We start from the raw sequence: 26,670 nt of genomic DNA, 5'->3' as shown, positions 1-26,670 counted from the left end.
TGCCCCAGACCTCCAAGCGAGATGGCATCCTGGGGCCTCAAGGAAGCCACCAACAGAGAAGTGCTGTAAGAGATACTGTAACATGGGGCAGAGTGTTTTGCTCAAGGAGGGCTCTGGCTGGGTAGTAATGGTAACCAATCCCCACAGACACTGTAAGTGGCAGCTTGTAGACTTAGAATGAGGCAACTGGAGCAAAGACAGCACCAACAGCAGCCAGAGTTATTCTGTGTGCCTGGGAGGCACCCCCAACTGAATGAGGGGGCTGGAAAGCCGAGCCTGCGTTAGGGAGAAGTTGGAAGCCAACTAGCCAGGTCTGGGTGTTAACAAGGTTTGGCTTAAACCACGAGTTAAAAATCTTAGAAGATCAAGAGACTCAGCAGTGTTTATTGATTGTTAAGTGATAGAGGAGAATCCCAAGAAAGGCTACAGAATTCTTTCTATTGGGGCTTCAGGATACTATGTACTTTGACCTAGTCTGGGAAATCAAAAGTATGCCATCTTATTAGGATGCAGAATCGAAGATAATCAGCATGCCTGGCCATCCAGCCTCCTATCCCCACAGCTCTATATAACTAATGTATTAGGAGAGACGAGCATTCAGGATAGATGAGTATAGGGTGACTGGTGGGACATGGGAGTTTTCAGGGCTAGATTTGGGAAAGTCCCAGATAAACCAGAGTGAATTAGTCACCTAGGCTGATAGCACAAAGGGCAACAGAAAAAGGGAACATGGTATGTTCAAAAGCCAAAGTAGTGATTTCATCTTTACCTTGGTGGTTTTACAAAATGGATGTAAATTCCATCACAGTCAGGTCTTCCAGGGGCCACATGAGCCAGTGAAGCTCAGAAAGCTATATTGGCTTTCCTCAGGTCACACAGTGTTAGTAGCATAAGATAGGCTACTGATCCAAAAGATGCTCTCCTATCGTCCTTATCATCATTTGACAACCTTCTCCCCTATAAACTCCTTCCCTCAATCACTGCCCAGCAGTTGTTGTTCTCTGAAACTTTAAGAGCTGCCCCCTACCCTGAATCAGCCCCAATATCTCAATACTCTGTGGTGAGCTCTAAATAAAAGTGAGCTTCTCCTTAACTAAGATGTGCGTGACCTCTCAAGATCACTACATGGTCCTAGATTTTGTTTAATGCTAGAATCACACAATGCCTCCCAATTTCCTGAACAAGTCAAACTAAAACTCAAGATTAACACTCCTGGTCAGAGCAGGGCAGGGCATTCTTGCTCACACATTCCCATGCACCTGATACTCACCCCGACACCTTCCCATCTCCACAATAAGGAGCTCCATGGATGTGGTTCAGCGGAGGTGAAGCTTCTCCTAGTTCTGTTCCAGCTACAGCTTGAACTTGGTATCGATACATCTGCCCAGGTGTGACCTCCCTGTGGAAACCAATGAGCCATGAGCACCACATCCAGAAAGCGAGATGTTGCCCTGGGTCCTTTGCAGATGGCTTGCAGGAGTTTAAAAGATATTTATGGGGAACATAAATGTTAAACATATGCCATGTATTGTGAAACAAAGATCAGGGCACAGTCTGACACAGCAGCAAAATGTCTGAAAGCCTATTGGTCTCCGTGTTCCTAGTACATTCCCCGGAGTGATTGTGCCATAAATACTGACTGAAGTACCACTGAACTAATGAATAGTCCTGAACAATCTAGGAGGACTGCATGTCAAGTATACCTTTATTGTGTTAAAAAGAACAACAAGTAGTGATTGGAAAACTGGTCTTCTGTATCTTTGAAGTAATCAAAGAAACTGAAGAGGAAAGCTTCAGGGTTTGGGCACAGCAAAGCCCTTCCTGGGTCTGCGGATCACAGTTTTCTTGTCTCTCAAGAGAATTCTTACCTTAAAGAACTTAGAGGGAAGGATGAATGCTCTCCCAGAAGGAGGTGAGAACATCTTCCACCATCATTTTGGGGTGGGGTGCCAGAAATCCTATAGCTGGAAATAGGTTAGAGTGTTCCCCACCTCTAAGGCTGCCAAAATGCATCAGTGCCAGGAGTGGAGTTTTACTGGTTGACATTAGAGGTGGAAGGAGTTTATCAGACTCCCTTGAGAACCCAAGTGTACTGATCAGGTGGAGAGCAGGGAAGAGTGGACATTTAGGTGGGGTCAGGGGCTCAAGAGGGGAGCTGCTGTGGCCAAAAACAGATTCTGTCCCCTTCCCCTCATCTGGTGCCTGCCTGCCCTTATTGGAAAACAATCGGCAAAGTCAAGTTAGAATGGAGGTGACTTAGAAGGACAGGATCTCAAAGGGTTTCGGGGACTGCCCTGACGGCCACAAGAAATCTCCTGCTCCCATCCTCTCTTCTTCAACAGATTCTTCAACTCAGCCACAAAGCCTGCACCCCTCTTGCTTGATGCTGCAACCAGCAAATGGGAAATATCATGGGGCTTCAAAAACATCTTCAAAAATCTCTGTACTGGCTTTTGTTATTTTAATAGGAAAGATACCTAAATATTAATTAAAGACTTTCATGTTTCCATATCAGCTTTCTTTTGGAAAGCAATCTTTTCACAAGAGTGCCAGATTATTTCAAAAGTAAAACAAATTTTATATCCCAATCAGTTCTGATGGCTTCCCTCTGCAGGGTGGTTTCTATAGACTTCTCATCCAGCCACACACAAAAGTCTTACACTGCCCTGTGGCTGGGAAAGGATTGGACAGTAGTGTCAAAATGTGTTGACACTTCTTGTGGAGAAAACTTAGCAGCAGGCAGCTTCAACCTTCAGTGATCTGGGTTTATAAAAGGAAATTGGATTTTAATCTTGTGTCCTCCACGACTAGCACTGTTAACCAAATTAAGGTTAACCCTTAGTTTTCTCATCCATAACATGAGATATTATTGACCTTAAATATTCTGTGTGTGTATGTGTCTGAGTGATATGTGGATAGCATGTTAGATGCCAAATATCATTATAACTGCCTTATTAGAGAAGCTTGAAAACTAATTTTTACTTTTAAATCTGTCCTGTGATCTCTCCTTTCACTTGCATTAGCTTTGCATCCATTTCATTGTCTTCTAGATCTAGTGCAGAAAGCAAGTATGAAAAGAAAAATGTAGTAAAGCTCAAGGTGAACAATGTCCTCTACTTGCGTGTTGCTGCGGTAGACTCCCTGGTTTCACGCCCCTCGGCAATGTGACTTTGCTGCTCCTCCCATCAAGAGATGGAGTCCATTTTGCTACCCATTCAATCGGGAATCGGCTGCGTGACTTGCTTTGGCTAGTGGAACATCATCATGAGTAAGGTAATGCCCTCCCTGCTGCTGGAGCCCGGCCACCACTACAGGAACCAGAACAAGCCCACCCTGGAAGATCCAAGAAGGGCGTTGGTGTGAAGCCTATCAGGGAATGAGAAGTCATCTGGAAAGAAGCCTTCATCTTCCCAGTCACTCCAGCCATGTACCCTAGTGTGTACATGAGCTTGCCCTGGCCATATCAGTCCAGATGAGAGCACCTAGCCAGTCCACAGAATCATTAAAAAAAAAAAAAAGCGTTTGTCAGTTTAACCCACTTCATTTTGTGATGATTTCCAATGCAGCAAAAACTAATATTGTCCTGCCAATAAAACTTCCGTCTTACCCCAAGTTGTGCCCTCAGGGCAGTCTCTGAAACTTTTGAAGTGGGAGTAATTTGTTTTTGGGGATACCAACCTCCTATGTTACACCTGGAACTCTTTGGAGCCAGTGATCTTACCTTAGTCTGTATCCCCACCACCAAGCACACAGAGTCAAGAACACAGCAGAATTCACAACATGGGGAAGGAACAGAAGAAAGAAAGAGAAAGAGGAGGGTTGGAAGAGAGAGAGGGAAAGAGGCAGGAGAAAAGGAGGGAAGTGTGAAACACACAAAAGGAATGAGTCTCAAAATGAAGAAGTGTCTGCAGGAGTCTTGGCTTCCTTGCATAGCTACAGAAGACTCAACTACAATCTTCAAATGTTAGAGGAGCTGTGGCAGATTATCCAAAAGTTACAGCAAGGAATCAGGAATCAAAATTTAAACTGTTTCATCAGATAGAAATGGACTATGACCAACTTATTTGTGGCAAATATTTTCAGTCCAGCAAAAGCACTCATGTAAGAACCTCTTTTTTTTTCCATAATCCTAATGATGGCAACATGAGTCAGAACACCCACTGGCCCCTTTCTGGGGAATATTTTTCTTCATCTCAGATATGCTGCCTTAGAATAAAAAATCTTCTCTGAGATTCTGAACATTTCTCTAACTAAAGGCATGTCAGAATGAAAAAAAGTGAGAAAAGGGAAAGCATAATCCACTCCCAGAACCCCAGGAAGCCCCATGGTTTAAAGAGCTCTACTGCCTAACTTACACATCCATGAACTTCCTGTGAGGATTTGTCACCACCATGGGTAAGCCATTGGCAAATGGGGGCTCACGAAGAACCTGGTACTTCACAGGCCTGCATCCAGAACACAAGGGACTATGGGGCTGGGAAGTCAGCAGAGCTGCATCAATTTCCATCCGCTCATCAAAGGTGTAGACCTTCACCCCCGAGACCTTCCCATCAACATGCAATTTGATAGTGAGTGGGGTGTCACAGAAAGTATCTAAGGGGCCCAGGTGCACAGAATCCTGGTGTTCCAGCAAGATCTCTGTGTCAAAAAGTGCCTGGGAGGAGTCCATGGAGAGGTAGGTGACCCAGAGGGTAAGGGTGTCAGCTTGGACTGGGTGCTGGAAGAGCAGCTCCAAGCTACAGCCTTCCGCAGGGCAGGGCACCGTCATGTTCATGTGGTACAGGTGGAGCTCTGGACTCCAGGCCTGCAAGCTTGGCTCACAAGGCTGGTCCACATCTGGAGGCCCTGGAGGAGAGCAAAGAAAGAAAGATACATTAGGAGCTGCCATTAAGTCTGAAAATGAGTAGCTCATATGAGCCACCAGAAAGAAGAATGAGGCAGAGAGCTTTGAGCTAATGCCTACAGAAGTTGGTCAACTTAGTGGGCTAGATCTTAAGGACTACTGAGGACAAAGTTATAATGATGTAAAAGTACTATGTATATGCTCCATAGCCCCTCCACATGATGCCTTTAACAAGAGAAGTCCAGCAAGGCATTGAGAATGGAGTGGAAAAAAAAAAAAGAGAGAGAGAGAGAATGAAGTGGCCCAGATCCCTTGTGGAAACATGAGGCTGCTGCAAGAGAAGGTAGGCCATGTCCTTCAAGAGTCCTTGAGCAGAGGAGAATTATTTCTATTTAGTTTGTCAATAATTTATGATAAACTCATGCTTCTGAAACCCCGTTTTACTTATTCATAAGGCCAATGTTGGTTTCAGTGTGTCACTGTGTTCTATTTAACTAGGCTCTTGGTACAACTCTTTTAATTCCCTAAGTGATCTTAGCAGTCCTTCCAACTGATTGTTATCCAAATTTTAAAACCATATGTTGAAATTTCCCTGTTCAGGTATGTGTGAGCAGTTAGGTCACTGCACAGAGGAAACTGCAGGTAGAAAATAGAGACATGTATTCTTGAGCGGGGGTCAGGGGGAATCGACACTCAGTAGCTAAGTAAAAATGGGATGGTAAAAAATCAAATATTGCAACTATATTAAGGTCAATTCCGCAGAAATATATATAAGTGGTCTTCTTTCATACCACATAAGGGGAATTTGAGAAAGAAGTGCTGAATTAGGAATCAGCAGAGTTACACTCTAATCGGTGTGCCATTATACTGTGTGACCTTGGCAAGTCTTTATAAAGCCTTGATTTCCTCACTTATGAAATAAGCACTATTTAACCCATGGCTTACTAGGTTAGTATAGAAGATCTATACAAATGTTCCCTAGGAACATTTGCAAACTACATTTGCAAAAGTAGAATTATTTAGCCCTTTCGAATTTGGAAAATAAAGAATGTTTCAAAGCCCAGAGGAAACAAGTTCAAATGTGCGGGTACCTGTGTATATGTGTATTACATCTGGCCTTATCATCTGCCTATACTGTGAATCTATTCATTTATTTATATTCATCCGTTCAACAAAACTTGACTGTGTAACTCTTTCGCACCTAGCACTGACCTAGGTATTGGATATAGGGTAGCAAACAAGAAAGATAAAGGTCCCACCATTATAATGCTTATGGTAGGGTGATAGATACAAAACTAAATAGATAACGTGGTAATGGCATCTTTAAAGAAAAATGAAGAAGGATAAAAGACTAGAGAATGATGGGGTGGGGCTAGGGACTCTTTTGGATTATAGAGATAGGGAAGTTCTCTCCAGAAAGATGATATTTATGCAGGGAATGTGTCTGGTTCAATTTCCTATTCCTCATAGCATTTTAGAAAGTAGTTGGTGTTAATTAAGTGTCATTAAGCATATGTTGACCATATCTGTAAATCTATGTGTTTGTGCACACTCTGCTGGGGATTCAATCATTTTCATTGTGTATATTTTAAATGACTAGGTTCTCCATCTTTCCAAAGCAAAGGAAGACTAGTATTTCTTAGCAGTATTTTCCAATAGTCATCTCCAAAACTAGAGTAAAAACCCTTGGAAGCCAACTCTACTGTGGTGCTGTCTCAGAAAGTTTTTATCACAATCTCACATTAAGACATGAAGCAGAGGCCTAGGATGTTGACTGGTTTGCCTCAAGATACAAGAATTAGAACCCAGAACTTCTAATTCCTTTCACCTCTACCACATAACTTTAAATTTTGCCAAGAATTAAAAAGAGAGGTGCAGGGCCAGGGAGTTGAATGGGCATTAAAACTAGCACAAGGCAATTTGTTTGCCACAGAAATGGCATTTTATGAAATGTCGACCTCTACATGAGTCCAACATAATACCAATGTGAATTTTATAGTCATTTTCCATTCTTCCTTGAAAACTCTCATTTGAAAAAAAGTTCCATCTGGTCAATCAAAATCAAGTACATTGTCTCTCTCCCAATTTCTCCTTTAGGCTCTTGTCATTTGAGTAAGTGGGAGCTCAAGGGGACATTTTATAGACACTGTTGACTCTAAAACCAATGTCCTCCCTTTTTTTGGTCAGAGTCAGGACTGCAAACTAACTCAAATAGGACTGTGTCCAACGCATCTAAGTAGTTTTTAGGATCTTAATAAATACGAGAAAAAGATGGTAACTAGGTAAACATTAAAGATGGTGGTGATGGAAGAAACTAAGCCATTCAACAGAAGGTACTAAAACTCATCAACAGTATTTTCTGGACTTGAACCGGAATGACATTCAGCTACAATTTGTTCTAGAAGCCTTGATATACATATGAGGGAATATTAAATGAGAAGTAGGGTGAGGAGCAGGGAAAGGGACAGCTAAAAACATTTTCCCCCTTCTAGAGCCTAACTAAGATCACATCCAAAGCACAACCAGTACTCATGATTAAGAGACTCATAAAATAACGTAAATGAGAACGATGAGTCTGGAACACCTAGTCCACCCCACCCCCATCCAGACCAGTTTGGGCTGTGTGTGCATCAGCGTTCCCTGCAATGTGTTCTCTATTACTCTTCCGATAGAGATCAGCTTACATTGTTATGTGGCAAGGCTGCTCCATGGGCTGGTAGGTGGGTGTAACACTGAAGGTCTGAACTCTCACCCTGAAGCCACCCCCTGAACTCGGCTGTCTTCTCCATCCCTCTGTCCTCTATGCTGACCTCTGCTTCACCACAGCCATTGGGCCTCCATGCTAATCACATGTGGGACATACAAGGGTACCAGGCAGAGTCTTTTCCAGGCCCCTGGAGATATCCAGCAAATTCTCTCTCTCTCTCTCTCCTCTCCCTCTCCCTCTCCCTCTCCCTCTCCCTCTCCCTCTTTCTGTCATACACACACACACACACACACACACACACACACACAACAATTCTTTCTCACCGTGCCACCATTCCACCCTTTACTCCCACCCCCATTCTCAGCAGCCAGTAAGTATAAACAAAAAAAACTCTGGTCCTTTACCCACAGCCTCCTCTGGAGTCCAGTAACCTGAGGAGTCACACACACGCCGGGAGGAAGCTGTGTGTACATACTGATGGAACGTTCCATCTTCAGTGCAGGCACCACACACACTGCCTGGGACCCTGGAAAGATAAAGGGGGAGGAGAAGTAAGGAGAAGCAGTAAGATGAACAGGGTTCATGAAATTCGGAAGGCCTCTAGTGGTGGGGAGTGGTGATAGGTAGAAAGGCCCTAGGGGACCTGGGAACAGCTATTTCTCAACTCATTTCCCTCTTGTATAGACCTCATCTTTTAAAAATTCGCAGTGACATGAAAATCTCAAGGTTATGAAGCAGAAGAATTTAACTAAGTCATAAAGGCAGCCTGTGGAGATGAAAGTGGGCAGCTTCTATCCTAGGAACATTCAACACAAAATAATTATAATCTGAATCTTTCAACACAAAACTCCTTACTAGGCTGATTTTCAGTAAGTCATCCAAAGGCCCCTCATGTTCCCCCAACTAAAACAGACAGCAATTTTAAGAGTAGACTTATTAGCTATATGTGGTCTTATGTTTTAAACTCCCTACTTTAAATTATATATATAAAATAAAAGTTGTATGAAATGTGATGCCCCTTGGCTCTTCATCACCTATGGGGAATACATCCAAATTTCTTACTATGATCCAAGTTTCTTCACTAGCTAACTCCAGCCTTACTTATTTGAGCTTGTCTATGAATTTATGTTCCCAGCACAATGAACTAATCACCATTCCTCAGAGACATCAAACCCTTCTCACAGCTCGCTGAAACATGCTCTTTTCTCTCCTGACAAATAGCCTTTTCAAGTCTCTCTGCTTAGCAAACTCTTACTCATCCCTCAGAGCCTATTTAAGTATAACCTTTGTAGTGGCACTTAGTTTTACTCCTCTGCATGGCAGGCACACTATCCTCTATGCACCCACTGCAGCCTCTGGCTCCTGTCTTCAGGCATTGCTCTGTGGTATTGAAAATCCCACTCCCATTCTCTCCTTTGCCTGTGTGCAGGTCCAGACCAAGCTCTATTCTTTCTATGCCCAGCAGTTAACACAGGGACTGGCCTCAGCAATTCCTCTGTGAGAGCTTGTTTCATGGGCATCCCTGAGACTATTAGCACAGCATACAAAGAGCCCTTTAACCACTAAATAACAAGGGACATCACTTGATGAGGCTCATCTCTGATATGTAGAATGTTTTTAGAAGCCCAATTGTGAATGATGCATCTGAAAATGAAGACATCAAGTCAAGCCCTCTCACAGAGAGAGAAAAAATGAGTATCTTATAATACACTAAAAAAATAATATACTTGTTAAATAGAGGTAATAATTATGTTACCAGCTCCCTTTTTTTCCCAGTTCCCATTTCTCAGCACCTTATATGTCTGGCATTGTGTAACTAGGTGCTTTTCATAAATCATTTCTAATCCCTACAAGAACTCTGTGGTTACAAATGAGGACACTCAGGCTCAGAGAGATTAAGTCAATTGCCTAAGGTCACAGCAAGTTCCTTAATTCCTTTGAGCAAGCTCCCCCAAACCATCAAGCGTCCAGTACTTTGGCAATGAAAAGGTGCAGTTAACTCCAACCTCTGACTCTGGTCAGCACCCACTTCTAGTGTGGACACAACTCCAAACCACATTTCCTTGATGTACTTGGCCTCTCCAGGGCCGCTGCTGAGTGCGTGGTTGGGCTCCTCTCTGACATAAGAATTCCAAACACCTACTGGGGAGGAGTAAACATAACTCTAAGCATGACTCAAATCGCTGGGTACGTGACGTGAGTCTCCCTGACACACACGCTGGGAGGCCTCCATACTGTGGCCCACCTAGCTGAGAAAAGGAAGCAAATTACAGCCTTTTCTGCCAACAGACTTGCAGCATGCCAGTACTGATGTCTGCTTTATCGTAACGTTTGTACCAGAAGGAGAATTGAAAGATTAAATTGTTTACATGTGTTACATAAACTGATATAAAACTCCAGTCTGCACATGCCCACAGAAGACTTACTGTTCAGCCAGTCTGACCAGAGCCACACAGGGTCACACTTGCAGGAAGAAGATTCTTAAACACATCACAACATCACATTTGTTGACTCACAGATGGAGCCTATGAAAGCTTGGGCGCTGATGACAATCAAAACTGCTTTCTAGGATTGTTAAGTTCTAAGCGATGCTGCGCATTAAGTGTATGTCGGGTATTGAGGACAGGTACCAAGATCCAGAAGGCTGGGAGCACCACTTTGAAAAATTATTCACTTGCTTCCTCCCATCCCTGTGTTCCCCTGTCTTCTCTCCCAGGCTTTCAGGAAAGATGTAGGACATGAAAACATGCTCCAGGGACATCCAGCTCCATGGCTGGGGCCTGATACCCAGTAGGGAAGTATGACACTTAGAAGAGGGGTTACCTGCCTGCTGAACACGAAAGCTCGAAATGCAAAGAAATAATTTATTCTAGGTTTCCCATTTCTGAAATTTCAGTGGATGCCCCACATTCACCTCTACTCAGTTGTGGGGTCTTGGGCTTGCTACCGTCTATGTTTCTGTGCTTTGGATTTCTCAATCACAGCCGGAGTTGTGTGTGCTTACCTCAAGCACTGAATAACACAGCTTCAGGGAACATATCTGGCCCAGCACTTCCCACAAAGGCGGCCCCATATACAAGAGCTGCTGTTGTTATCTAAAATACAGTGGAGCTTCAAAGTGGAGAGCCTGCACGGGCCACAGGGATGGAGTTCTGGCCCTGCTTGGATAAACCACATTCCCCCATCCTCCCACCAACTGTCAGATGAAATGCTTTTCCTATCTTCTCCCCTTTTTACAAAACTTTCCCCAGTATTCATTTATACCAATACACAAAGAGTAAAGAAAAGCTTGTTTTAGATAGAATGATTCCCTTAAAACAAAAAAACAAAAAACAAACAAACAAACAAAAAACGTATCAGGCGTCCGAAAATACACAGATAATGTTGGTTCCACAGAGTAGTAGCCATAAGCAGGAGAGTTACCAGGTACAACAGGAAGAAGAGAAGGCATTAGAAACACCACAGAAGCTGGTGAAGGCCCTGTGCATAGCCTGCCACCCCACCCCACCCTGCCCAGAACTGCCTGAAGGAACGCACCTTACCTCCTTCCCCCAACACCACTGTGCAAGTAGCAAGGCTCTGCTCCACTCTCACACCAGGCAGCAATGACTGACCTGGACAGGTAGCAAATGCCACCTCTTCATGGCTCCTAGAAGCCTGCCAGATAGGACATTCTGAAGGAAACACATGACAGGCCCCTCACCAAGGAGTGAGCACATGCGATGAGCCATGGGCTTACTCGAGAGCCCTTTGAGCTCTGCTAAGGAGGTGAGGGCTGAGCAGGATGGCAGGGCAGCCCTGAGCAGCGGTGTACCTGTTTATCATTCCAAACTGGGGCTCCCCTCACTTCACGCTCTTCCCCTTGTGCATAAGAAATGCCACAGAGAACACAGAGCAGCTCGTCTGTGGCAAGCGCCTCTCTCACCTGTCATACACAACCCCACTAATTGGAGGAAGCCAGTGGATGGTGAGGGATGTGTGGGTCTGCCCGATGACCATGGGTGGGATGGGAATGGGGGTGGGCTTCTGACTTTGAGTCCACTGCTGATACACAAGATCCAAATAGCAATGCATCCGGGCCACTTGGTTAGGGGTGAAGCTGTCGGTGCAGTCATCATCTGTGGAGATAAAATTTTAAAAAAGGAAGAAACAGAAAGATATAGGTCTAAACCTGCAAAGACCACCAAGGCAGGGTTGAAGTCTGCCTTGCTTGCACCCTAAGTTACTAGCACCCAACACAATGCCTCACACTTACTGGCTTCCATAAAGTCTTGTCAAATGAATAAATGCATTCTGTTCCGGTGAGTATCTAAGTTGCAAGGGCAAAGAGAAGGCAGAGAATAGCGCTTGCTTATCCCTAAAGCAGTACCATTACCTGGCTATAGGGCTGAGCCAGAGTGAGACTCACACCCCGGGGTAGATTGCTCAGAACTGGTGGTTACTTATTCAGGAAACCACAAGATGGCAGTGTTTCAGCATATGGCCTTTTTATTCATGAACTTTTCTGGAGTTGCAGACACCTGCTTTATGCCCAGTGACTCTGCCAAGGTTAGGGAGGATTCAGTGGAGATGCTCAAAAAAAGAGTGAGCCAAAACATTAAGGATGCAGTACAACTGGGAATGGAGGTCCCGACCTTATTTTTGGAGCCTGCCACATTTCCCTGTTAGACACAATTTTCATAAACCTGGAAAAGGAGTTATCCTAGATTCAGAGCCTTTTTAAATGAAAGCACACCAGTCAAACACTGTCCCCTATTTCTTAGATGTTTTCTCTGCCCACTTCAAAGCTAGTAATTAAAGAGCTCTGTCCTCTACACCCCATTGTCTGGTCTCCCCTGGCAAGGGCCACTGGGATGCTAGTCCTTATGAATTCAATGCACCTGAATTAGATACCAAAATGAGACATGGATGGAAATATATTGATAAGTCACAATGGGACCAGCTCATCACTCTTTTCTTCCCTTCAGATTGAGGCATAACCAAGGTCTTGTGTTTTATTGGTTTTGGGGTTTTTGTTTTTTTGGTTTTTGAGGGGTTTTTTTGTTTGTTTTGTTTTGTTTTGGCTAGTCCTAGAATTTATCACCAAACAAGTCCTTGGACCTTACAGAAAAATCATCTCTTTCCTTCTCCCTAGAATAATCATCAAATCAAATCAGTCCTTACTTTTAGAGATAAATTTGAGTCCCTTATCAAGAGACTATGATTAGTACTACTTTTTGCCAGAAATGAGGAAGGTAAAAGAGGACAAGGAAGAGGCATAATCCAGGATAACGACCAGTGTAATAGGGTTGTTCTCAGAGCCAGGAAAGTAGTACCATTTTTTTAAATCAGACAGGATCTTTTTTTTTTTTTTTTTTTTTTGTAGGCAATCTAAGAATCAGCCCTTGGCTAGTGTTTTGGAGTTGTTTTTTTTTTTTTTTTAAAGATTTTATTTATTTATTCATGAGAGACACAGAGATAGAGCGAGGCAGAGACTAAGGCAGAGGGAGAAGCAGGCTCCATGCAGGGAGCCCAATGTGGGACTCGATCCTGGGTCTCTGGAATCACGCCCTGAGCTGAAGGCAGATGCCCAACCGCTGAGTCACTCAGGTGTCCCAGCCCTTGGCAAAGGTTGGAAGAAACAAATATGATACCTTAAAAAAATAACAAAATAAAAAGGAATCCTAAGCTTGAGCTTAAAATTAACCAGGTCCACCTTCTTGACCAACTTAAAAACAGCACAGAGCCACCTTAACTCAGAAATTTCTTCCCCATCACTGTTGGAGTCTGCTTCAACATGAATGCCTAAGAACATGGGCAAGAACAAGAATAACCAAGTTCTAAAGGTCAAAGGAATCTCAGGAGACCTTTTGGTTTTGTCCCCTTTTTAAACATTCCAAGATAAGGGATGCCTGGGTGGCTCAGTGTTGAGTATCTGCCTTCCGCTCAAGTCAGGATCCTGGAGTCCTGGGATCAAGTCTTGCATTGGGCTCCCCTAGGAGAGCCTGCTCTCCCTCTGCCTTTGTCTCTGCCTCTCTCTCTCTCTCTCTCTCTCTGTCTCATGAATAAATAAATAAAATATTTTTAAAAAATAAAATAAACTATCCAAGATAAAACTGTATTTTTCTTTTGAACTCTAGCAGAGATTCCAGTCCACAAGACCCCTTAATATCTTCATAATTCTTTAAGTTCTTCAAAGATACAAGAAAAAAGAACATACCATGATAAATACACTTCAGCGTCCTGGTATGAATGACTGCATAGGCCTCTCTACCTCCCACACCTCCATGCCCCACCCCAGCCACAAAGGGCCCCTCATATAATCTTAATAGAAAATATTCACATCGAGACTGTTGTGGTACCTGTATAGCTCATGTAGTTACTGAATGGAGCCCCTGGGAAGTGGGTGAAGCCACAGGTATCATTGGTAGGCTCTGGGTCCTGGCACAGCTTACTCTTGGGAGTAGGGGCAGTGTCGGCACAGAGGTCCCCCGTATCCATGGATGGCACTGTCTCCCTACAGGGGTCATCACAGGATTCCCTCTCACTGACCCCTTTGAAGACATGGTAGAGTCCCAGGACATGTCCCACCTCATGGATCATAATGTTGGTATGGCCAGGCATGCCGTAATAGGCTGGGTTGAGGACAACGCCACCTGCAACGGAAGGTTTGGAAAACATCTCTAAGCATGTAATGAATAGCAGCCCTCTGGTCCTTAATTATGTCTTCTGGTAAACATCGTGTTCATTTCAGCCTCTAAGGGAACACTTTATAACTTCTAGTGGCATCCAGTCCCTGCTCTTCCATTTGGTCACAAACACCCTCTAAACTAATCAATAAACATGTCTAGAACCTCCAACATAGATGAGTGCTGTACTAGAAAACAGGGATAGCAATAAAGACAACATGACATGACAGAGGGCTAGGATTCTCAGACCTGGCTACATATTAACTTCACCTAGTGAAGTTAAAAAACACAAATGTCCTAAATACATAAATGTGAGACCTAAAACTATAAAAATCATAGAAGAGAGCACAAGCAGTAATATCTCTGACATTGGCAGTAGCAACATTTTTCTAGATAGGTCTCCCAAGGCAAGGGAAATGAAAGCAAAAATAAACTATTGGGACTACATCAAAATAAAAAGCTTCTGCATAGTGGAGGAAGCAATCAATAAAATTAAAAGATAACCTACTGAATGGTAGAAGATATTTGCAAATGACATATCTGATAAAGCATTAATATCCAAAATATATGAAGAACTTATACAAATCAACACCAAAACCAAATAATCCAATTTAAAAATGGGCAGAAGAAATGACCAAACATTTATCCAAAGAAGACATCCAGATGACCAACAGATACATGAAAAGATGCTCAACATCACTCATCATCAGGGAAATGCAAATCAAAACTTAGAAACTTAGGTATCACCTCACACCTGTCAGAATGGCTAAAATAAAAAACACAAGAAACAGTGACTATTGGTAAGGATGTGGAGAAACTAGAACCCTCTTGCACTGTTGGTGGGAATGCAAACTGGTGCAGACAAACAGTATGGAGTGTCCTTAGAAAGTTAAAAATAGAACTACTCCACTATTCAGGAATCGTATCACTGGGTATTTACCCCCAACATACAGAAATACTAATTCAAAGGGACATGTGCACCCTGATGTTTATAGCAGCATGATCTATCTTAGCTAAATTATGGTAGCCTAAGTGTCCATTGATAGATGAATGAATAAAGAAGAGATAGCATATACATATATTTACAATGGAATATTATTCAGCCTTTAAAAAGAATGAAATCTTGCCATTTGCAATGACATGAAGGCAGCTAGGGAGTATAATGCTAAGTGAAATAGGTCAGTCAGAAAAAGGCAAATCTCATATGATTTCACTCATACATGGAACTTAAGGAAAAAAATGAGCAAAGGACAAAAAAAAGAGAGGGAGATAAGCCAAGAAACGGACTCTTAACTATAGAGAACAAATCTGTTGGTTACCAGAGGAGAGGTAGGGATGGATGAAATAAATATGTGATGGAGATTAAGGAAGGCACTTACTGCAATGAGCACTGGATGATGTATGGAATTGTTTAATCACCGTATTATACAGCTGAAACTAATATAACACTGTATATTAACTGTACTGGAATTAAAATAAAATAAAACAAAAAAATTAAAAATCTATTACACTGTTGGTAGAAATGTAAATTGGTACAATTATGGAAAAGAGAATGGATGTTCCTCAATCTATGTTTTTAAATTATAATTAATTCATTTCAAAGAAATAAGATTATATGCAGAAGCAAAAACAAAAAACACAGATGACCAAATGCTAGCCCAGATGAAATGAATTCAAATATTCAAAGAGGAGGATATACACCTCAGTATCTTTTGAGACTTCTCCAGTTGAGAGCCATTGATCTGGGTGAAAGCACACAGTGTTTAGAGCCAAGAAGTCTGGGTCTGAATCCTGGTTCTCCACTATCAGCTCTGAGTCCTTGAATAGCTATTTGACCTTCTGGAATATTAGTTTTATTTTCTGTAAAGTGGAGATGGCGGCACCTACTTCTTGGTTTTTGTGATTTCTAAAGCCTTTGACACACCATTGGAATTTAATAAATGACAGTTGTGTGTTCTTCTTCTGATTTCATAACCCCTACCCAAAAGGAGCCAACAACCATTGAGACAAAAGACAAATCCAAATAAACTACCGTGCAATTCAGAATGTCAGAGGCCCTATAGGTATATGCCCTTCCCACCTAGCTCCCCAAAATCTCTCTGACAACACCAAGGGAGGTGTTTCAGAGAAGAGTTCATTGGATCCAATCTGGGTTTTGATGAAAGTCATGGTAACATTTTAATCTCACAAAAGGAAAGGCTAAAGACTCCAAGTGCCCCAACTTCTCCGTGTCTAGTTTCCCAATCCCATCTTTCCAATCCCAGATTCCCAATCCCTGCTTCCCTCCTCTTCCCATGTTTAAAATCACTTGACCTTCTTTCTTCATCTCCAAAAATTGTCAGTATCAGGTCTCATCCTAATCTCTAGGACCTGAAACAGGTCATGTCAATAGCTCTGGACCAACACTCTGGTTGTGTTTCCAGGCTGCCCCTGCCTTTCTGTCTCAGGTCTGATCCCAATTCCCCAGACTTGCTTCATTCATCCTATCTGAGTCCTCCCTCTATCAATAGTCTACTGAGTATAACAGTTCCTCCAAATGAATAGTCCTGCCTTTCTTTCACAAGATTGTATACCAAGGATTATGTCTCATTCTTGAATTCTAGGTGATGCCCTATAGATAACTACATAAATGATTTTATGTGCAGAACAGAATCATAGGATATGTGGTGCCATGCCCACTGGTTTCTGCAATGAGCAACTCAATCTGCCCATTTAGTGACAACCTTACTGCACATGGCAGTTTCTAAATTCAAGTCCCAGCTTCTACTGTCTACTCAGACATGCTGATATTAACCAAAGCATGCCAAGACCCGTCCTGAAATATGCCCACTCTCACCTCTAAAACAGAGCTAAACCACTCTTATCTCCCTTGTTTATCATTTCTATTACTTTCAGTAAAAGTTCTTATTCTCCAACATTAACCTTTTTTTCCTAATATAAAATTATTTCCTGTATATTTCTTTCATTTATGCATCATTATGTCAACATAAAGTAATTTAAAAAGAGATTTCAGTAACAGCCAGCATGCCCAGTATTTGAATAAAGACAGCAAAATACAGTATTTCCACATTTCAAGATGCAGACTCCTTCATGCTTACCTCTGTTGCAGTAGGAATCATCATCATTCATACACCAGGATGCTCTCAGCTCTCCTTCATTCATATCAGCAAAGGTGCTCTAAGAGCACAGGGTTTGTAAATGCCTTCACTGCCTTACAGCTTCCTCCACCACACTCCTACCCCCTACAGACTTAACCTCTTTCTCTCCTCCTTTCCTTCCCCCACCTCTAAGCAAGGTTTGGATTCAAAAAACCAATGTGACAGAAACAGGACTTTGAAAGGCTACAATTCACCTATAAAGTTGAACTATCCACACTGAGTTCTTCCTAAACCCTGTGGTATCCCATGGTTAAGTACACCCACCTCCTGCAGATTTACACCTCCCTGGGAATCTGCCCTCAAAAGCCCTACAGCAGTTCTGTTTAACCCTTTACTTCCCAAACTTATTTGAACACAGATTCTGTTTGAGGTAGAATACCTTTTGATATATGGAATACTAGATTCCTTAGAGCACAATTCATGGAACACTAACAAGAACAAAGAAAGCTCCCAATCAATAGTCATTTTCTACCCGTTGGTATGGTCGGTCCATCCCAAGATCTCTTGGGATCTCCTCCAGTGGTAGAAGAAAGGGGTTACAGCTGAACAGAAATAAGATTAGGGGAGAAGGGATGGCAAAAATAGGAAGATACAGAAGTTTGTACCTCAACCCCAAATGAGATATTTCCAAATCTAGGATATTCTCTTTCAGTAAACCACCTCATGTATAAGGAGATGAAGAAGAATAAAAATTCAAGTCCTCAACACATCCAGCAAATCTCCTCCACACCAATGACAGTTGGCTTTTCTTCCATAGCACTCTTAATGTACATTCCCCAAACAGGAGAATATAGATTTAACCACATAGCACTTAAGTTTTAATTAAAAACATAAACCTTTAACACGCTTACTGTTCAATATTTTTTTCCAGGAAGATGGGATTTTTGCCTCCAAATCATTGTATGGAACACAGACTAATGAGCTTAGTTGCTATGTGTGTGTTAGATAGAATTTTGTATGTTCTATTTTAGAAGTAAGTAGTCTCTGTACACTAATACATGTTGAGGAAAAAGCCTAAGGTCCTCTTATAGTAATTCTTCTGGCTAGAGCCCAAGTGATTATGGAATCACACTGGAGTGGAACTTAAGGAACTTGGAACATGGTCTTGACCCTAACTAGCTGTACGACTTTGGCTCTGCTATTTCACCTTTCCCTAGGTTATCTGCAAGAAAAGGGTGGTAGCCAGGCTTATACCTAAGATTCCTTCCTATTTTCATCCTCTGCCTTTAAAAGCTAACATTTTGGACTGTGTGAGATGATCATAAATATCATGTGAAGAAAAACTTGTATTATCGTGGACTGTCATCCCCTGGCCCTGTAACTTGTATTCCATGACCCCCACCTCTCAAGAGCCTGAAGGGAAGGGAAATGCTGGACAAGAGCAGACGCAGGCATTCTACCCTTAGATCTACAAGAATTTCAAGTGATCCAGATTCACTGCCTGCTGGTCCTCACTCCCTCCCCTTCCTCTCCCATGTGCATGGGGTCCCATGAGGTTCTTCTAATCACTCTTTATTCCAACTAAACAAACTTGTGAAATTATTAAGGGAGTGGGTTTTAATCACACACATACTTATATACCCATGTGGGTAGGAGAGGAGAAACATTAATTTATTTCATGGTTTAGTTTATAAAAGTTCTTTAACGTTTTAATAAAAATCACACACACACACACACACACACACACACACACACACATTCACCTCAAAGCCTGAGTGAAGCATAAAGACTTGCTGCCAAAAATCCAAAAAGAAGAATGTGAGAACTTCTTTTCATTAAGAAGGAATAAGACCTGATAAAAAAAAATAAGTAAAAATGGAGCCTCCAGAATAACAACCCCCCTCCTGCCCTCTCTATTATTTGGGTCTGACCAAGGAGGTTCTGAGGAACTGTGATGAATTCCCACCTACTGAGGGAAATGTGCAATTCTTTTCCAGGAGTAACTTAATAGGAATAATAAAAAAAAATAGTACAAAATGCTACTTTCCAGTTCCTATTCTATTTTAATATCCAAACAAAGCAGCAATACCTTTTGATGCTGATACCTATGCCCCACACTTTCTTCCATTTCCATTACTAGCATGAGTAAGAGTCTGAGTGGTTACAGTGGGTCCTTACAGAACTTCACAGAAGCCTCTCACACAAGATGACCTTTGAAGTGACATGGGCTCCTTCTTTGGCTGTGGACACTCACTGGAAATTTATTGATCCTTATCCTTGGGAATATTCCTTAAAAGCCCTCAAGGCTATTTACTGATCTGTTTCATGGTAATATGAGAGTTCCTACCTCAAAGGGTTATTATGGAGATTGAAACAGTGATGTAGACAAATAATTATTTAGCTTGTTTTCTGGAATAAAGTAACCCCAAATGTGTACTAGACCATTTGTCAATATTACTATAATTATATAATATAGCCTGGCCACACAGGCTCATTTGCCCCCATCCCTGGTTGGCTTCCTCCTTACCATCTTCGTTCATCAGGAAAATGGGAAGGCTAGGGTCTGACCACAAACAGGGCAGACTTTCCAGAGTGAAACCAGGCATTGTTAGGCAAAGGAGACAAACACCTCTACATGAGGAGCTCTGATTTGCCCTTAGGCTGCTCACATTTTATTTCCATGTTATTCTGCTCCTGAAACCCATGGGCACCCAGAAGACAGACAAGACTTGGACAGAGTTACATACAGAGAAGTACCCATTCAATCCATAGACATCATACTGATATTCAAAAGTTATTTGTGATAGCTTAAAATTAGTGATTGTATATGGAAAGGAAATCTTATAAGATTGAACTGTTAGTTCAATTCTTCACAGACCTTGCTGGTAGGTCAGATTTACACAAGACACCTTTTTTTCCTGTAATGCTAATAATAATATTTTCCTCCAACTTCTCTAGTTATAGAGAATATAATTATCATTTCTTATACTCAAAACCACTGTTCATTTTTGTTTCTCCTCATCTTAGAGAATAAAACTAAAACACAAATAAGGGATTAAATATAGTGGTAGAATGGGGGGGATGAGATTCCCTTCCCTACAATTGAATCCCTTTCTTTATGTTCTCTGCTTTTACTTGCTACATTGAAACAGGAAGTAGAAGAAAGACATGCCAATATATGTTTTCATCATTATCTTCATTCCTCAATCTTCACTCTAAGAAACTACCAGATACTACCTTCATTCACCTCCCCAACACCTGTCCAACAAGGCTGCCTAGGAACTGATGACAAAATCCAGGAGTGCCTACTCAGGGGAAACTTTGAAGCAATAGTGTGAATGGAGGGCAACATTTTGAAAATACTCACATTTTATCCCAGTGGCTCCTGCCCCATTACCCCATTGCCAATTCAGAAGCCAGGTTCTTCTGTATTCACCCATTAGCTCACTAGGAGGTACAAGATGAAGTGAAAAGCAAAAAAATGAAGCCATTTTCTGACTTTGAGATTTCCAAAGTCATTTGCCATGCCATTTGGGCCCTAAGGAGATGCAGGGTTTAGCTAGCATGTTAGGTGAATGAAAGGCAGTGATCCTTGCCTCACATTACCAATGCCATCATCACATCTTAGCCTGGAACAATTTCTTCTAAGCTGGAGGAAGAGAAAAGAGATAAAAGGGAAATAATGGGAATATACAGATGGTGGTGGGTCCAGATGAAGTGCACTGTATTCTGTATTTCAATACCCCAGTAAAAGGATTTAAAATAGGTACATGTGATCCGATAGCAGGGGGATCTGCCTTATTCCAGTAATGGATTCCTGAGTAAGAGTCCTTGGTCTAGAGAAGATGGCTACAAAGGAAGAGAGACAGAGCTTCCCAGAGATTCCCTGAAGGTGGGACCCTGTGATAGAAACAATGGCCATCTCATATGACAGCATCCCTGACAATTAAGGATAAAATTAATCCTTTCCCCTATGACCTTGGCATTCATAAGCCATCTCTGGAGTTAGATACAGCCCTGGGCAAAAGAAGCTAATAGTAAATGTCTACTGTCCAGCTAAGTAGGGGCTCAAAACATAAATTAAATTCAATTACAGAAGGATAAATAAAAGCTATATTTCTTGCATACCTGAATGTATATGCTGAGATTTAAAGTCAGTACCACTAACTTGCACATAATACATAATATGAGTGGGGCTCCTGGATGCAGCAACTGGTGGCCACATGTGGCACAGCTGTTGCTTAATGGACTGACAGGGAAAGAACAAATACAATCTTAGAAGACCTTTTAGCCTTGATTATAAGGGACAAGTTAAAAAATAGGACAGGGTTGCTGTGTGGTCTAGGAGATGGTACAGGGGAAGAAATAAAAGAGAAGTTGCTGATTAAAAGATGAAATCTCAGTAGCAGAGAACCAAAGTCCCAAGGTGATGCTGCATTCCCATGTTGCAACTGGCTTTTCCCAGCTTTAGTACAAGACCGCTAAAGTGGCACATAGTAAAAAGAATGACTCCCAAAGCTACTTTTATTTTAAAAGAAGAAAAAAGCAACACAGGCAGTTTGAGGAAATGACACTAGTTGAATGACTTTAAAATAGTTCTGTAAAATTTTTAGGGCTGAATGTTATGTGGCCATAAAACAAGGAGGTTGTGGGCTGGTCTGCAGGTGCCTACATAATTACTTCCAGTTACTGGCTAAAACACTCTTCTAAACATACTCTCCACAATGAAGGGACAAACCTAACAAAGTATGCGTAGGGACTCAAGGTAAGGGAAGAAAGTGCAGAGGTAGACTGACAGCCAAGGGGAGAGAAAGAAATAGAGAAGATTTTTAAAAAGAAGAGGTCACAGGAGCTAGAAAATGAAGCAGGCTTTTAACAAAACTAGCCCAGAACCCATTCATCAACTCTTGTATCGGTTTCTTAGTTTTACAGCCTGTGCTCTCATAGAAGGAAGTCCTTGTTCTGAACAAGGCTGAACCAAGACAAGAATGCATAGAGGGTGAAGAGTTTACAGTCTGATGTCATTTTCTGTCTTCTTTTATACTCTCTCAGCCACTCCTGTTGTCAAGTATCAAGCACTCAGGGTTCTCTAGCCACCCCCACACATGAGAAAAATGATCCCATTAATAAAACTGGAAGATGTTATTCCTGTTATTATTCTGGGCATCAGAGACAATATGTTAATCCTTTATTGCTGTGGATGAAGGTAATGCTACACACACACACACACACACACACACAGAGACACACACACACACTGGTACCAGACTTTTAGGCAACAAAGAGTTATGAATGAAAAAAATATTTTAAAAATTCATTAATAAATGAATAAATCAGCACTTCCTGAACATCTATTCAATGTCAGGTACTATTCTAGGCTCCAAGGATTCAATAATTACTAGGACATATTTTAAAAGAGGAGATCTTTGGGGACGTCTAGGTGGCTCAGTGGTTAAGCATCTGCCTTTGGCTCAGGTCATGATCCCAGGGATCGAGTCCCACGTCAGGCTCCCCACAGGGAGCCTGCTTCTCCCTCTGCCTATGTCTCTGCCTCTCTCTGTGTGTCTCTCATGAATAAATAAAGTCTTTAAAAAATATAAACAAAAAAATATATAAACATAAAAGAGGAGTTCTTTGGGGTGCCTGGGTGGCTTAGTTTGTGAAGTATCTGACTCTTCATTTTAGCTCAGGTCATGACCTCAGGGTCATAAGATCAAGCCCCACACTGGGCTTTGCACTGAACATGGAGCCTGCTTGGGATTTTCTCTTTCCCTTTCCCTCTGCCCTTTCTCCCCCACCTCACCCCCCACTCAGATGCTGTCTCTAAAAGAATAAAAATAAATGAATGAATGAATGAAGTCTTTTGGGCAGCCCGGGTGGCTCAGTGGTTTAGCACTGCCTTCAGTCCAAGGCATGATCCTGGAGACGTGGGGTCGAGCCCTGTGTCAGGCTCCCTGCATGGAGCCTGCTTCTCTCTCTGCCTGCATCTCTGACTCTCTCTCTCTCTCTCTCTCTGTGTCTCTCATGAATAAATAAATAAATAAATAAATAAATAAATAAATAAATAAATCTTAAAAAAAATAGAGATCTTTCAAGTCATCATATAAAAGGTGACTACTTTCCCTATTTACAAATTCATGAACCTACCTTTGGAGCACTTCAATTTCAGAGTATGAAATTCACATCCTAAGACAAATTTTGTCTAAAGTTTTCAAAATCCAAGAGTGCTCCTTATATGTTCAAAACCGCAAGACACCCAGAATAATTCCATTTGCTAAATATCATCTTCTGACAATGTAATAATCTATAATAGCAGCTAGTGGGTATTCCCAGTCCTCATCTTGCTCATCATGTAGCTTGTCTCATGAAGGATTCTATAAATCCTCCTATTTATATGTGCTTTCCAGTTTATACATTTCATTCACTCCTTATTTCCTGGGAGAATCATCCTGCTTTGGCATAGTAAAGAGAAGAGCAGGGGACTGGGGACAAAATCTGTGTCACTTTACTCCAGCCATCTAATGACCACTTGTACCAGAGTGCTCCTTGTCACCTTCCAGTAGATTCTTCCACCTATCCCATTCTAACCCTGCACTCCACAGAAACAATCTGGCTGAGATTATCAAAGACTTCCCACATGTCATATCCATTTCTCAGCACTTGCCACCTTAGCCACCTTGCACATGAATATGTCACCCTAATGTCAACATCCACAGTTTGGTTGGGAGGAAGCTGAATTTTTCCCTGGGGGACTCCTACAAAAGTTCTGGTTGGGGGAGAGATATCTTACCTCTGCGTAAATTTTGCTGCTTTCATCTTCCCTTGCCCCCTACAGTGCTACTCCTTTGTGTTCCCCCAGATACCTGCCACAGCTGCATCACCCTGTGCTAGTTCTCTCCTCCCGTCCACTGAGTTCCAAAGGAGCCAATATCTTCCCTGGGTACAAAAAATCTCCAGGTTGAAGGTAAGGTGGTAGGCTGAGGGCACAACCAGGAAGGTTAAACACAGACACATGGTATTTGAAGCTTCTACTACTTTTTCTGCTACTACTAATGGAGCTGATATTTATTGATGTCCTAATATGTGCCAGTTCTCTTCCTTGTGCTTATTATCGCTATTTTATATATGGGAAAGTAAGGTTCAGAGAGGTGATTTGCTCAAGATTCTATTTGTTCATATCCAAGGGAAACCCTAACCCACTCTATGATTCAAAGACTTATTTTCCTAAAATGGTCACATATCTGGACCTCTTGAAGACCCTATATGTTTAAACCCCCATATGATCCAGGTTCAAGTCCCTTCCCACACAGTTCTTGGGAACTTGAACACTAGGACATGTTGTTAGTGATCTAATCAAGATCTCTGAGTGTTCTTTGGTAGTACACACCTATTCCCTAAAACAACTGGGAAGCTGATTGGCCCAAAAAACTCTTAAGTGCCTAACTTCTGTGCCCAGGAGTGACAGACTCTCTTCTCTAACCTAGCCAACATGACTTGTACTGACTTCATCTCTCTGCAGCAGCTGCATATGTGGGCCACAGGTGAATTTCTCAAAATTCTCTCTCCCTCAGTGTATTTCTAAAAATTCTCTCTTCCCTCAATCCTGTTCCTCCTCCTGCTTTTGTGAAAGTCCCTACACAGATTGTAGAGATCCCAAACTCAACATATCCAAACCAAACCAGGTCCCCATTTGCTCCTCCTTTTCCTGTATTTTCTACCTTGGCACCACTATCCAGGCAAATAGAATTCCATTTTTTCCCATCTACTTATTTACGTGAACAAATTTCTCAGCACTCAGAGCTATGGAAGGGAAAAAAAAAGCAACATAATTGATGCTAAATCCTGTTTCAATGTAGCAATAATTACATTCATCCACAAAGATAAGAACTAATTTGGGGAAGAAAAGCCACACTTATCTCATTAAAATATGCATTTCTCATTTTGTTTACTATTTATTAATCAACATTTTAAAACAGTGTTTTGATCAATTTTGGACAAGCAGCCATTTGAAAAGATAACTCATAGAGAAGAAATCTTCTAACACTTTAAAACTTATGATCAATATCCTGGTCTTGATATTGTACTACAGTTTTGCTGATGTTACCATTGGAGGACAGGAGGCAAAGGGTATGTAGAATTTTTTGTATTATCTCTTAGAATTATATGTGGATATGCAATTATCTCAAGATTAAAAGTTTAATTAAAAATTATCACAAAAGAAAAAATTATCACAAAAGAGTTATTTAAAATACGTTTTTGGCAGAAAAAATAAATAACTAAAGACTTTAAAAATATGCATATGTTACATTAATATAAAGTTCTACAGGAGAAATAGAATGGAAACACAAATTTAAACAGAAAAAGATGCAATGAATAATTTCCCAATGTTAAAAAAGTGCGTGGTCATTAATTTGTGAATGGTGGTGGTTATATGACAGTGTTACTGAAGATTCTATTTAGGAGAGTAGATCAAAAATTTATTATAAAATGTCAATCATTTAAAATAATACATAATTATATTCTTTGCCACTATTTTAGAATGTATGAAGGGGTTCAGATTTTTTCAAAAGGTTTGGGGATACGAGAGTAAAAATATGTTTGCAAAGCATGACACTAGCTATTCCAAGTACCTCCCACTTCTAAGCATGCCCAGGTTTTTAACAGCCTGAATCTTGGCATCTATCAGTCCTTCTACTCTGGAATGCTGTTTCATTGTCTGCCAAGCCAACTTCTGCTTATCTTTCAACTCTCCTCTCCCGCCTCTGCCCCTCTGGGAATCCTTCTCTGATGCTTTGAGCACAATTAGGCACTTTCTCTTCATGTTCCTACCTGACTTCATGGGCAGTATCATCACACAGTAGTGAAAGTGTATATTTGCATATCTGCCTCCCAGTTACATTGTGGAAACATTTAGGGTAATCTCATTTTATTACTGTATCTCCAGTATTACCACAAACAGATTCAACTACTTTTCTTTGAATGAATGATTAGGAGCATGGTATCAACAGCTTATGAAAAGGCTGGTTTACTGCAAATTTAAGTCTTCTGCCTTTGAAGATACATTTTCAGTTTAAGTGCAGTGTCCTAAGGCTAAAGATGTTCAAAAAGCTAAACAGTAGAGCTCAAGGGGAACTCATTCATTCATTTACTTATAAAAAAAAATTCTACCCCGCATTACCATAGTATTAAAAGTACAAAAGCATGTTGAAAGTCTGAAATGATGTGGTTGGAAAAGCACAACTGTGAATTACACCAGTCTTTTCGTGTACTGATTTAAGCCATTGGTAGTCAGAAATTGGATTCGATCTTCAATCTCTCAGGTTAGTGTACTTATCTTCTGGGTCCCTCAGCTGA

General features: G+C 41.5%; 1 protein-coding gene across 1 annotated transcript in view; it reads right to left on the bottom strand.

Annotated features, from left to right (window-relative positions):
* The window catches only part of PAPPA2 (pappalysin 2), a 272,846-nt gene that overhangs the window by 134,121 nt on the left and 112,055 nt on the right, over positions 1-26,670 (bottom strand). The window contains exons 5-9 of the mRNA XM_055319554.1: positions 13,892-14,185; positions 11,476-11,668; positions 7,955-8,076; positions 4,356-4,845; positions 1,271-1,399 (exon numbers count right to left, since the gene is read on the bottom strand). Of these exons, the coding sequence (XP_055175529.1) occupies positions 1,271-1,399; positions 4,356-4,845; positions 7,955-8,076; positions 11,476-11,668; positions 13,892-14,185 (1,228 nt within the window). The remainder of the gene's footprint in view (positions 1-1,270; positions 1,400-4,355; positions 4,846-7,954; positions 8,077-11,475; positions 11,669-13,891; positions 14,186-26,670) is intronic.

The sequence above is a fragment of the Nyctereutes procyonoides genome, unplaced genomic scaffold, assembly GCF_905146905.1.
Source record: "Nyctereutes procyonoides isolate TBG_1078 unplaced genomic scaffold, NYPRO_anot_genome, whole genome shotgun sequence".
Classification (NCBI taxonomy): Eukaryota; Metazoa; Chordata; class Mammalia; order Carnivora; family Canidae; genus Nyctereutes; species Nyctereutes procyonoides.
Note: the sequence above shows the minus strand (reverse complement) of the source record. Positions and strands in the feature narration are given on the sequence as shown.